This window comes from Maylandia zebra, linkage group LG2 (assembly GCF_041146795.1).
Source record: "Maylandia zebra isolate NMK-2024a linkage group LG2, Mzebra_GT3a, whole genome shotgun sequence".
Classification (NCBI taxonomy): Eukaryota; Metazoa; Chordata; class Actinopteri; order Cichliformes; family Cichlidae; genus Maylandia; species Maylandia zebra.
The window spans coordinates 47,203,064-47,217,544 of record NC_135168.1 but is presented as its reverse complement, the minus strand read 5'-3'; the positions used below and the strand labels follow the sequence as shown (position 1 = coordinate 47,217,544).

Here is a 14,481-nt window from a genome sequence, read left to right as displayed (position 1 = left end):
TGTCACTCTCCTTAAAATTGGGGCCGTTTGCAGTCTTTTCATGGTTTTGGCTTCTTTGCATCTCCGGCCGCTAGGGGGCAGACCTGTCTACGGCTGAGGTCTATTGAAGGGGCGACTTTAAGAACTGCTTCCGGCCTCCTTCTTCCTCTTTCCCTCTGCATCGGGTTGCAGCCATGGTATGCTACCATTACACCTAAAACAAATCTATCTCAATCCTGCCGATTAAAGTACAATTTCTGTATTTGATACACCCGGTCATGTTGATAATGTTACAATGTGCGTAACGATGGCGGTATTGGCCATCTTTGGTATATTTAACGCTGTTATATTGATGGATGCTATCTTAGTGGCGAAACGCCACTGTTGGTTTTTCTACTCCAACCGGCCTTTCTGTCAGAAGCGAAAAACTAAACAAGCGAAACATCACAATCAATTAACAGCTACGTCAAAACGTGTTTTGCTTTGTAAAAAGTATTGGAGCATCACTTGTTTACGCTGTTTTCATTAAAATAGCGATGCTAACGTGTTAGCTTGCCCCAACACTGCCGGCCACAGTTTAAATGATAAACTCGGTGCTTCTGTGTATTAAGTCAATTTCGAAAATGATTGAACAAAACTCTTTGATAGCTGTGCACTTGATTTTTCATAAGTGTTGTGAGTTTTATGGCTTGGGCCTGTTGGACGTGGCTAGCTAGTCCGCGTTGTGGTATTTTGTGTATACTGCACGTCTGCTCAAATGTTATTCTCTGTGTTGTGCAGGTGAACGTCCCGAAAACCCGCAGGACCTTCTGCAAGAAGTGCAAGAAGCACCAGCCCCACAAAGTTACCCAGTACAAGAAGGGGAAGGATTCTCTTTATGTACAGGGTAAATATGTTTGTCCTGTATTTAAGGGATGCACTGGTGTCTAAAGTCAAAAAAAGTGTCTGTATATAAAACATTGACCTGTGATCTGTCAAAAACATCTTTTTTAAGTGATATCAAGTCACTATGAGCCAGGAAGAACGTTCCTGTCGCAAAATACAAGCAGTTAAAAGTTTATTTTTCAGTAGATTTGATCAAGATTTTAGAGCAAATTGCACCAAATTTAACAGCATTTCCATAAAAATATTTTAAGTAGCCAAAAAAGACTGGATTGATGACGTGGATGGATTCTTGTAAAACAGGTCATTTCTTTATTTTATATATAACTCAGTAAATTCTGCTTACTACATCTACTAATACAAACAAAGATATACACAAAGTCACACGAGCATCAGCAGTAAATTTTTAGCACGACACTGGCCTCATCTATGGCATTATCTGATTATTTGTCGTCACATATTTTGATAAATCAATAGATTAGTGTCTTAGCACTTAATATATCTACAATCTTTTTCCTATCACAGAAGGGAAATTGTAAGATGTCTGCAAATATGGGCCAATATTTTGTTTTGAACCCATAATGCATCAGTGCATCCTTGCTTTATTTTATTAATTGTTCAAGTATGTGTTGACTAAACTAAATGTTTTTCAGGTAAGAGGAGATACGACAGAAAGCAGAGTGGGTATGGCGGTCAGTCTAAGCCGATTTTCCGAAAAAAGGTAACCATGGCTTTCTCATTCAGTGCTGTAATAAAAGTATGTCCTTTTCCAGATTTATATTTTTCTGCTAATTTTGTCACACTTTAAAGTTTGAGATCATCATCATACTAATTGTTTATATTATAAAAAAATAACCTAAGTAAATAGAAAGCACAGTTTTTACTTTGCCCTGTGTGAAATCACGATTTAAGTGTAATTAGCCACATTTTTTGGGTAGTTGAGTAAAATTTCAATAGCCTCTCCCAGGCCTGAATACTGCCATATCTGTTGATATGAAGAAGTCACTTACTTCAATGTGTTGTACAGGTTTTAAGTTTTTAAAAAATATCAAAAAGCGGCACATCACGCCACAATCTAAAGGAATTAAGAAACGATGACAAACAAGACATTGATGTTATTAGTATGAAAAGGGTTGCAATGCTGTTCTCTGGCTTTGGAAACATGGAGAGAGCCATGGTCCACAAATGGAGAAAACTTGTGGGCAGTAACGAACCTTCTCAGGAGTGACTAGCCTATCCAAATTACTCTTAACAGCACATCTATGGCTCATCTCGGAGGTCGCAAAAGATCTAAAAAACTTGCCTCAGTTAAGATCAGAGTTCATGATTCAACAGTGGGGAGAGAGTTGACAAAAATGGCGTCCATGGGAGAGTTTCAAGGTGCAAACCATTACTGACCAAATAGTTTCACTTTCGCCCACCCTCCCCCTCCAAGACAGAAATATTCTGTGGACTGTCGAGAAGAGTTGAAATTTCTGGAAAATGTAAGTAGTGTTACATCTGGCACAAAACTAAAAGCATTTGATAAAATATACCAATCGAACATGGTGGCAGACGTGTGATGGTCAGAGGCTGTTTTGCCGCTCTGATTGATGGATCTATGACTTCTGCTCTCTGCCAGAAAATCCTAAAGTGTCCAGCCATCTGTTTGTGCTTTTATCTGCAAGTGCCCTCGGGTTATGCTGCAGGACTGATCCAAAACGCAACAGCAAGCCCTACTCAGATTATCTTTATCTAGTGTTAAAATGCTAAGGTGTGACAAATTCACAGGAAAAATGATCATGAAAAGGGTAAATACTATCTCACAGCATTGTACTGTTGGATTGATCGTGTTGAGATATATGTGAGGGGAAATGACACTCACTGAAATACTGTCAAACAGGCTAAGACTACAAAGAAGATTGTGTTGAGGCTCGAGTGTGTGGAGCCCAACTGCAGATCCAAGAGAATGCTGGCCATCAAGAGATGTAAGCACTTCGAGTTGGGTGGTGACAAGAAGAGAAAGGTAAGACTCACATATGTCCCTGGTATTGTAAAGATTGAAGTTAACTATTCTTTACAACATATTCTTTATATTAACTTTATTTCAGTAGTACTTTTCATAGTGGGTTTAATCTCGGCTAAAGCTACAGTTTGGTGTCAGAATCATCCCACAGAAATCTGTCATTAAAAATATTCTGACTTCTTATATTTGTAGGTAATTATTTTGTTACACATTTAATAACCTCATGTTCATAACCCACTATTAGTTTTTCATGCGACATATTGACATCTTTTATGTTAATTATGATAAATTATGGAACCAAAACGGTGACAGCTATAAAAATGCACATTTTGCATATCAGCTGTTTTTTCACTTAAACATGGATTTCCTGTTTGGAAAAAATAGTTTGCATAAAGCTGTTGTTACACATGCACACTAGCTTTGCACGCTAAAGATGGATATTGCAAGATATTCAAAGAAGGTGCACGAGAATGCAAACGTTGGATGCAGTTTGATCGGATATGTAATTATCTTGAGCCTATTCGCTCTCTAGTCGTCCCATTTCCTGTCAGAATTATTTGTTCTGGCAATTGTTTAATTCTTCAGATGTACATATAAAAATATGGATTTTAGAGTATTTGTCGGCGCTTCTGCCTAGGCAACACTCTTCAAGAGGTGGAAAAATACCCCAACAGTTTTTTCCAGTAGTGTGAAAGCGTCTGACACGAGCTCTGTGTGTTAGACGAGGGAAAGGGCCAACCCTGACCATGTCCGACTCGATTCTGCCCACCCTTTTCTGATGTAATTAGTGAGAAACCGCTTTTGAAATTGAGTTGTGAAAGAGGCATGTGTCTGCATGTATGAACGCATTTCACATGCTATAGCACCAGAATTGCATTAGGAAATGTTTGTTTGCTACACTTGATAAATGTGCAGCCCAGCTTGGATTTTAACTGGAGCATATTTCGCTTTCAGTGACAGATTGTTTTTCTTTTTGTTGTCGTTTTTTGTGGTTAGTGGTAAATTGTATTTGTTTTGATGAGATGGTGACTCAGGGCTGGCTGTTGATTTATTGTGGTGGTTAAAATACGATGCATGAGTTGATCTCAATATATATACTGTCAATACAGTTATTAGTTTTTATTTATTTTTACAAGGTTTGCTGTTGAGCTTGTCGTCTTTGTTTTTTCTTCCTTCAATAGAAGCTCTAATACATGATTCTCAAATTCATGATTGGCTACCTTTTATTTCAATTTCAAATCTGACCCACGTTAAACTCATGGACTGAACATACACACACCCACAATGGACAACTGTACCCTCAAACACACAATAATAACATGGAGTGAACCACCACTCACAACCACTAGCACTTTATATAGCCTCTGTAGAAACTATCTACACCCTCACTTATCTTAACTGCACTACTGTATAGCTCTGTGTAAATAATCATTCTGTACATTCAATAATCTTTAACCCTACAACTGTTTACAACTTGCATAGTTCCCATTTCTGTATAGCTGTATATCTCAGATTCTGTAAAGTTATTTATTTCATATTCTGTATAGTTTTTCATATTTATATCCTGTTCATATCCTGTACATAGCTTGTACTCACTACAGCCTGTACATACTTATAGTTATAGAATATTCACAACATACCATAATAGACCCATTTCTGTAGTATACTTACATATCTATACTATTGCTAATATATATTGTAATATATCTATATCACTAAAGCACTTCTGGATGGATGCAAACTGCATTTCGTTGCCCTGTACCTGTGCATGTGCAATGACAATAAAGTTGAATTCTATTCTATTCTAATTCTAAATCACAACAACAGTTGCCTCAAGGTGATTTGGCTCCTGTGTCCCCCCCATAACTCAGTATTCATGTGTTGGGTTACCTCATTAATCAGACTTTACTCTATTTAAAAGCTTCTGTCTTCCTCATCAACAGCACAAAAGTTAAGTCCTATCCACTCTGTATGCATATGTGGCAGGACTTTACAACAGGCTGGTAAAGCTGATGAATGTGAAGATACTGGGTTTTATTTAGTCTTATTCAACTACAGTACAAAAGTCAGAATTTAATTATAAATTCATGGCAGTCACCACTGTAAAGTAATGCAAATATAAGTTGCACATTCTCACAAATGTTTCCCTCTGTTTTCTTACAGGGCCAGGTCATCCAGTTCTAAACTGTGGTCCAGTCATATGGATGAAGTTGTCACTATTTTCAATAAATGGATCCAAACATACTTTTGAGTGTTTGAGTTGAATCTTTTTTTTCCTTGTACAAAAATTCAAGCTTTGTCTCTTATGGTAATTTAACCTTTCAGTAGTCTAGACAGTTAACAGCAAGTGTTTAATTTATTGGATATAAATGGGATGAAGTGTGATCCATTTCCAGGCAGCTTTAATTTTAATTCACTAAGATTTACACAAGATAAACACCTAAAACTTATTCAGCTTCATTTTTTCCCAGACAATTGAGATATTGTACACGTCTCGGGTGCGTTTTACCACCTGAGGACTACAAAATGGTGTGCTTTTGTCTGACAAATGTACCCTGCCAGTTCAGCTTGTGAAGCCTTGTGAAATCGCTGCTGATGGGAGTGACAGTCAACAGAGCTGTGCCTGAAGGGTTGACAGATACAATTATTTTGCTCTGCTGAGTCTGAACTCCCATCTCCTTGTACTGAGGCAGGATCTGTGTGACGTTGCACTGCGGGCCACAGATCTTCCAACCGGGGGCAGCCCCAATGTTGAACCCTCGAGGACCACCTGTCTCCAGTTTGTTCAGCACAGCAACAGCCAGGCGGTTCTTCGACAGCGGCCTCTCCCACACTTCAAAATTGTTCCCCTGTAGAAAAAGGGGAAGTCTTACTGGTTTATACCTTCATCTGCCATTACCCACACTGATCATTTGTAATTAATGCTATAAAGAGCCTGTCAGGCTGATCACAAACCATGTAGCATTTCTAAACAGCAACGACAGGCTACCATAAATACTCTGAGCTGCCATTGCAGAAGGAGTTCGTACTGAGTCGCACACCCACCTTGGCAGTGCGATATCCCTGCTTGCCCATTGAATCTTGGCTGATGTCTATGATGCGTTTGTTCTGCAGGAGCTCCTTGGAGCGAGGACAAATGTCTCTGAGATCATTGGACATGAGCAGAGGAGATGCCATGATGGCCCATAACGCCATCTGAGACTCCTGCTGGTCGTGACTCAGGCCAAAGTTCCCAATTACAAGCTAGAGAAATAAATTCAATATGTAAATTCATAAGCAAATCAGGCTTAGTGATGATGCTACAGTGTGTCCACAACCTACAAAAATGTCTAAATACAATAGTAAGTATGAGGAGATTTAGATTAGCATTAGATAAAAAGAAAAATAAGCAGGTTCATGATAGTAAAACCACTCATGTCCAAGGCCTTCAGTAGAACAAAGTACCATATCGGGGTCATTCCAGCCTCCGGGTCCAGCTGCAGGGACGATGATGTCCTGATGAGCGGCAGTCCAGTCCAAGATGGATTTGACGGAGCTCCACGAGTCGAACACGTCATCAAAGTTGCGCCAGTGATTACAAGTCTCACGGATAGCTGTGTAGTTGGGCTGGAAGCACAGAAATGCTCTTTATTTTGAGTATACTCCATTATTTTTGCAGCATCTTCTACAAAAAACCAAGTTAACCATTAAAACAAGTTCTCACCTGTTTTAAAGGCCACTCGTACAACGGCCACTCACAAGAGTACAGGATAGGCCGTCCAGTGTTGTTCAGTGCTTTTGACATGTTTGTGTAGCCTTAAACAGAGCAAACATTTAGTAGTTAACCCTTTAAACACCTTAACTGGTAAATAAAATGATGTTTAGGAAAGAAATTTGACCTCCTGTATAGATGGAGAGTACATGTCCACATTGTTTGTTTGCGCGTATATTTTTATATATATTTTATATTTTATATGTATTTTTGTAAGCAGCTGGATAGCGTAGTGATAAGACTACACGCCTTTAGAGTTGGAGACGCAAGTTCGACTCCCGCCTGGAGCGTATGTATCCAGCTACACACCTCATGCTAACCAAGCCTACAGCAGAAAGAAACAAAAACATAGAGAGATGAAAAGCGCTTACATGAAACAACTAGAAGTGTTCGGAAGAAGACTGCTTTCACATGTACAGCAAGGGGGAGCCAGGATGCCAGGTCAGGGGGGGAGATATCATCACCCGAGATTGGGTACCAAGTGGGAAGGATCATTAAGAGGAAGATTGTAGCTAATCCAGCCCCATATCAACAGGCCAAATATGGCCTGAACGGTCACGAGGTCAAAATGGGAGATGCCCCCAAGAATGGCAGAGGGTTTTTTTGTACGTTCATATATGTGTCTGTATGTGTATTTATACGGTGCCTGTTGTTCACCTTTGTGGCACTGCCAATCAGAAATAGAAACTCACCCTCTCCCAGCAAAGCCCGATTCATGAAGCAACCATCAAATTTGAGCAGATCAACATCCCAGTCAGCAAAAGTCTGAGCATCTTTCTCGTAGTAACCAAGGCTCCCAGGATATCCAGCACAGGTTTTGTCCCCCACATCTGCGTAGATACCCAGCTTCAGGCCATTAGAGTGGATCTTAAAGCATAAAAAAATATCAAAGATTTGTTGATTCATCTCAGTGAATGACAAATACCAGTGACATCCATTTTCTTTCACTTGTCCAATTCAAGGTCATATGGGTGCTGGAGCCCATCCGAGCAACCATGCCACTGTGCCTGTGCACGCTGGAAAAAGCTTGTACCATATCCCTTTAAGGGTTAAATAGTAAATTTTGCCCTAAGGATACTTAGGAGTACCGGGCTGTGGTCGACTCCTTTGTCACGTGGTGTGAGCAGAATCATCTGCAGCTCAACGTGGCAAAGACCAAGGAACTGATCGTGGACTTCAGGAAGACCAGGAAACACTTGACCCCTGTTTCAATCCAGGGGGTCAGTGTTGACATTGTGGAGGACTATAAATACCTTGGAGTACACATTGACAATAAACTGGACTGGGCTAAAAACACCACAGCACTTTACAGGAAGGGCCAGAGTCGTCTCTATTTTTTGAGGCGACTGAGGTCCTTCAACATCTGCCAGAAAATGCTGAGGATTTTCTATGAGTCTGTTGTGGCCAGTGCGATCCTCTATGCTGTTGCATGTTGGGGGAGCAGGCTGAGGGTCGCAGATGCCAACAGACTTAATAAACTAATCCGTAAGGCCAGCAATGTTGTGGGGATGGAGCTGGACTCCCTCAAGGTGGTGTCGGAGAGGCGGATGCTGTCCAAGATAAAGACAATGTTGGATAACACCTCCCACCCACTCCATGACATGCTGGTCAGTCACAGGAGCTCGTTCAGTGAGAGACTGAGATTACCGAAAAGCACCACTGAACGACACAGGAAATCATTCCTGCCTGTGGCCATCTCCCTGTACAACGCATCCACTTAACACACTGTTTGCTGCTACAACTACACATGTTTCTTTTCCAACTATTTATTTATGAGTGACTTATGTATGTATGTATGTATATATATATGTATATATTGTACTATTCTTAGTTAGCGTATTGTCTGTCTTGTCTTAATGTTGGTTTAAAATGGAGCACTGTAACAAAAAATAATTTCCCCCAGGGATCAATAAAGTATTCTGATTCTGATTAGACATACAGACTGGAGTAGCCAGGGATCGAACCACTAGATGACCTGCTCTATCTCCTGAGCCACAGCTGCACAGGCAAATTGCTAAAAAAGATGAACCCCCCAAAAAGCAAACAGATCATCCCAAGGGTCTACTTTACTCAAAAAAAACAAACAAACCACTGATTCTGCTTAAAGCATAAACTTTCTGAGCAGGCAGTATGTTTCTTCCAGTAGGTGGCAATGTTGCACAGCTCTAAACGTGATTCTTTTAATACAGAACTCAAGGTTGCCTTAGTGGGCCTAAATATATTCCTTTCCTGCTAAACAATATATTTTTAGCAATCTTTATACGTGAAGCCTTATACATCGAAATGCGCCTGGCATCATGGCTTCCAGCTCCTTTCTATTGTGAGTCTCCTGCGAAGAGAGTCAACGGCAGCACTTTCCTATCCAACACAATATGTGCTTGCACATCTTCCCTGGCTCCAGGTGCTATACTGGAAGGTAATTTGACAACAGATTCCACATCTGCTCCTTTCCTATTCATTATGTAAATACCTGCAGGTCAGCTTGAATGGGTATATGATGAATATGTAATCACTTATTTCTAGAGATATTCAACCAGGGCTACAAGAACTTTTTAACATCTGAAATTTTAGACACGTTGTACTGACATGATAATACTGCATACCATAAAATCACAGCGGCATGTTGAACATAAAGTGGGTTTATCATTCTTTGAACTGTGTATATTATTCAAACTGCTGCCCCAAAGCTGGAAGCTACAATAAACGCAGTCACGTCCTCTCACATGGTCTCATTTTGCTTCTCCCAGCTAGTAAAGTATTTCTCACTTTCACCGAGTCTCTCTGAAGCTCTTTCTGTTTGATGTCCATAGAGGAATTATGGCATTAATACTATATTCACATCCAGACTTTTCATTCCTCTTCCATAACTAATACTCACATAGTCGGCCAGTTTCTTGATGCCTCCTGGGAATCGTTTGGGGTCTGCCTGCAGGCGGCCCTGGGCATCACGCTGGTGGGAGGGCCAACAGTCATCGATGCAGACGTACTCGTAACCGGCCTCTTTCCAGCCCTCCTTCACCATCACATCTGCCATCTGCATGTACAGATGCTCACTGCCAAGGCAACAGGAGGAGACAGGCGGGGTTAATATTAGCCGTTAGAAGCCAGTGTACAATGTAATGTGTAATGGATATATGGCACACACCAATATTTAGAGATGAAGGAGATATTATAACAGTGAACAAAAGGTTTGCTCAGAGGTGAATAACATTACGTTTTGTGAGGAAAAATATGCCAGGCACAAAAATGGAGGCATTAGTGAGGTTGAAAGCAAAACCACGTTTACGTTATCTTTAATTCAAGAAAATATATATGTTAGATATGTTAACCTGTAATTATGACTTAACATATCATCATTATGAGAAAACCCTGAATGAACCCTGCGGTAGTGTTGTGCGAAACTGCAAATTTTGGTATCAATGCCATACCAAGTAAATACAAGGCCAATATTACGGATACCAAAAACAATACTAATGTTTTTCACATATAACGGCATCTTATGTAGGGGACAGCAGTGTGTCATTAGTACTGATCCAGTATCAGTGTAGGTATCGATATTGGCTTGATCTGCCCACTTCTACCCTGCACCATCAAGTACACCCGGGCCTAAAACAGACCTACTGTGATCACTTCCAGCTCCTCCAGAGCAGCTTTGAATGATTTTGATTACAAAATAATGCTTACTTATCCTCTATTGAGCCAGGTTGCTTACACTGACCAATTTATTATTGCTCAGTATATGTACGTGAAACTTTGGCTATTTTAAACGAGTTTTCTCATTTTTAAAGCCTTGTTTTATATGTGCATCATTTCCCCCCAACCAATCTGGACCTCACATATTTCTCCACTAGACTTTAACAATAAATGACTTTTATGTTACAGCTGTTGCAAATTTTGCTTCCACAATACACAGTACTTGCTGACACCAATATCTCACACATCAACGTCCCCCAATGCCTGAATCCAGAGAACAAAGAAAGGCGAACTTAATCAGCTGTCAACGACTATTTCAATCACGTGATCCTGCTCTTATTCTTATGACAGCCCCTCATAACGAGTTCCTCCGTACTTGTATAAAAATACCACACTTTCAAGGCAGATTAAACATATAATGAATAGTGAAGGCGTACTTACTAGTTGTCACAAGAAATGTCTTTCCTCTTTAATAATACCTGATTACCTGGCTAAATGCAAATGCCACTTCCTGTAATCAATGGTGAATTCTTTTAGGTGAGGTTTTTAAATGTGTTTCAGTGATATGTTCAGTTTTAACAGAGTATGTAGGCTTGTGCTTTGATTTAGCGTACATACACGTCAGGATAACCGGATCACTTCTTACCTGATGCAGTTATTTGGGTCCGTGTCACAGTCGATGTTACACATGAACCTCTCCCAGTGCAGCCAGCCCATGGTGGGTTTCAGCGCCAGACCATTGTCCAGCGCCTCAGCAGCAGGACTCATTAAGCTGATAATTACGAGAAGACAGGCAGCTCTGCTCATTTTAGATTTTCAGCTCGACAATAGTTGTGCAGTGACCGGCAACAAACGACTGTAGTTCTTTCACTATTCATTTCCTAGTGCCAAAGCCAGCCAGCCCGCCTCCCGTGGATGAGTGACACAAAGCTGGACCAATTGAATTAAAATGCGTCTGTTACCGTCCAATGACGTTGCTGGAAACCAGGAAGCGCCGGGATTTAACCTAAAACTCAGGTGAAAAACATGAAAAGTCAGGTGACACCACGAGGCAGGTGATGGTCTTGTGATTCACCCGAATACAAAAACATCGCCGCAACCACGTGATTAATTTCACACCTAATCTGGTAGATGGGGAAATAGTAAAGTTGATGCACATTTATAAGACTAAATTGGGTATGAAAACACTCTATTGTAGTAATTTTCCACCCTAACACTGTTTACACTAGTGATGGGATTTCCGGCTCTTTTTAGAGATCCGGCTCTTTCGGTTCGGCTCACTAAAAAGAGCCGGCTCTTTCGGCTCCGAAACGGCTCTTCAGGTTGTTTTGTTGCTTTAATTTATTTATTATTAACAATAATATAAAATTATGCACAAAAGGAATTACTAATGTAAAAAAAAGTGGTTTTATTTATATATGTTTATATATAAATATATGCGGTGGCCCCTAGAGACAAAACACGTACAAACTCCAAAACACATTTCTAGCATGAACTGAACTTCCAAAGCAGAGCTACTAGATCACTTAAATTACAATTGAAAGCATGTGTGTATTGTTTGTGTATTTATACACAGGCACTCATATATATTCAAATAATTTAAAAAAAAGTTCATTTACCTATTACTACCACACACCAAATCCGGTCGTTGGTACTTGCTGGCTTGTGTAGCCACAAGATAACAAAAGCTCAACACTGCGCCCAGCATCCTGGAGCAATTCTGTTGTCTTTTGTACGTGTTTTGAGTTTTTATGTGCTTCGGAGTTTGTACGTGTTTTGAAGTTTGTATGTGCTTTGTCTCTAGGGGCCACCGTAAATATACTTTTATTTATTCACTCCACATAAAATGTAATAAATAAATCATATAATACAAAAATCAACTATTTACATTTCAACTTTTAACTATTTAAATTTTCAGCTTTTTCCTTTTACAAATTTAAAGTGAAAACAACACTGCAAACCACAACACAATTAAATATAAATTATAATATTAAAACAAAAAGAACATGCATATTCTCTGTCATATGGGCCTGCATGAATAAACTTTCTGAATCCTTTATCATCTGCAACGTAAAATAGTTGTGGATGATTACTATACCTTTCTAATGTGACGTTGTTCTCCCTGGCTCTCTTTCTCTCCCTCTGGCTCTGTTCCTGTGCTAGTGAGTGTAACTACCGCCCCTCCCCCCTCTGCCCAGCGTAAAGCACAAGGCTCGCGTGCAGAGTGAAGCGAAAAAAAGTGCGAGAGAGAGGGTGAGAGAAAGAAAAAAAAACAAACACGTGACGGCTCGCGATAAGGAGCCGGCTCGCGTCGTTCACGTCAAAGAACCGGCTCTAAGAGCCATTTCGTTCGCGAACGACCCATCACTAGTTTACACCGCTTTTGTCTCCAACAAAAGCTTTTAAAAATAAGCTTCCATCTCTCATTTAAAATGCCTGTCTGAGTCCCGCATTAAAGTATGCATTGCGTAGGACAGAATTTCAGTTTCCATCAGTATGCTTTAACAGAGATAAATGCATGTGGGTAATTTAATGTAGTAGAGCACATTGCCATTTTTAAAAATCGCAGTTAACTCCTATCATCATTACTGTCCTGCATGGAAAGAATTTTTTTATTTAAAGTTTTATTACTTTGAGGTTGATAGTTTTCAGTCTACTTAAGATCGAGTGGATTTGATCCTTAAAGAAACATATTCGAGTAAATTACCTTGTAGCATCAGGTACACCTGTGCACATTGCAGTGGGAATAAGTAGTAAGTGAATGAGTATTAACCCCCAGAGTGAAAGTATCCACTGCTTTGACTCCACCATGTCAAAACAGTGGTGCTGCATCTAAGTAGAAGCAACCCTCCAGAGATATAGCATGTTTTCTCCTTTGCATCTTTTTGGAGAAGGAGTTATACCGAGGCCAAAGGATTCCTCCAAAGCTTTGCAAGAATACTTAAAGACCAAAAAGCATCAAGGAGTGCTCACTGCCAACAGAGCTCAGTCCCACTGAACCATTATAGGGTTACCTGAAGACTAAAAAATTATTATAGGAACACCGGGCTTTTCGGTAACATTATGTTATCCATGTCAGCTCACTGTACACTATACAAAGACATTATTTTTTACCTAGATAGGATTTTCAGAACAGTGTGTTCTAAATTTGAAGCTGATGAAAAAGAGAAGTATATTTCAAAGTGATCTCAGACTTTTGGACCTCATTGTCAACTCCTGAGAGAAACAGCCTTAATTTCAGACTTTAATTTCTTCTGGTGTCATCCTAAATAGCTTATTTAGTTTAATGATTCAAGTAGCTGTCTTAACTTAATTGTCAGTTAAAACAATCTAATCATCTAATTTGATAAAAGAATTTCACTGGATAGTGATCAAAATTAGTTGCTATGTAAACCTTGGAGGTCTAGTTCAGGTAACTCAGTCTTTCAGGTCTTCCTACATACATACACTTTTCTTTTCTTTTTTTAATTTTTTTTTATTTGGGAAGTAAAGGGTAAGTAGATTAATCTAGGGAACCATCACCCTGTGCCCAAACTAAAGCCATGTTTTAATATAGGAGGTACTCAAATGTAAATGAAAACCCTTCACCTGATACTTGCATTTTCTTTCCATCAGACACTAAGAACAAAAGAAGAAAAGGACCAATTTACCCTGAGGAGCCCGCCTAATCAAAAATGCCTCGCACAGCATCAGCAATAACGCAGACTTTGTACATATTGATGTTGCTTCAAACTGTGTATTAGCTATGGATGCGAGACACTAATTTGTCTGCCGCTGACACAAAATGAATTACAGATAGCTTTCTTAATTTAGAGGTAAACGGACACCCTGGTGCAGAATTAATAATCCTGGATGTTTTTATTTGTGAAATCGTCTCACACACGCAGAGACAGCGATGAGTCTTGCATTAAATGTGCTACTTTGCTCTTTTGGAGAAATTTAAGGGACAGCTGCTACTGGTTTATTTGGCTGTCAGATCAGTTGTTTTGGGGTAGTTGCAAAGGAGAGGTGACATAATTTGAATCAGCAGACTGCCTGTGTAAAACCCCCCTGTGATCCTGCTGCTGACACTCCGTCTTTGTTGCTCATGACTCCTTGCATTCTGATATTGAGAGGAGTCAAAACAAATGACGCATCCCTGAGTTGGCACGCACCCAGATTATGACAATAA

General features: G+C 39.8%; 2 protein-coding genes across 2 annotated transcripts; one reads left to right on the top strand and one right to left on the bottom strand.

Annotated features, from left to right (window-relative positions):
• Positions 1–55: 55 nt before the first annotated feature.
• On the top strand, positions 56–5,110 carry rpl36a (ribosomal protein L36A). Its single transcript, XM_004545794.4, has 5 exons — positions 56–176; positions 760–865; positions 1,515–1,582; positions 2,744–2,866; positions 5,030–5,110. Exons 1-5 carry the CDS (start codon positions 174–176, stop codon positions 5,048–5,050), a joined length of 321 nt encoding a protein of 106 aa, XP_004545851.1. The 5' UTR covers positions 56–173; the 3' UTR covers positions 5,051–5,110.
• Positions 4,880–11,234, bottom strand: gla (galactosidase, alpha). The gene is made up of 7 exons (XM_014412680.2): positions 10,957–11,234; positions 9,496–9,670; positions 7,310–7,484; positions 6,570–6,661; positions 6,311–6,472; positions 5,912–6,109; positions 4,880–5,715 (listed from the first exon to the last, which is right to left on the bottom strand). The coding sequence occupies exons 1-7, from the start codon at positions 11,115–11,117 to the stop codon at positions 5,386–5,388; spliced, it is 1,293 nt and encodes a 430-aa protein (XP_014268166.2). The 5' UTR covers positions 11,118–11,234; the 3' UTR covers positions 4,880–5,385.
• Positions 11,235–14,481: the final 3,247 nt, after the last annotated feature.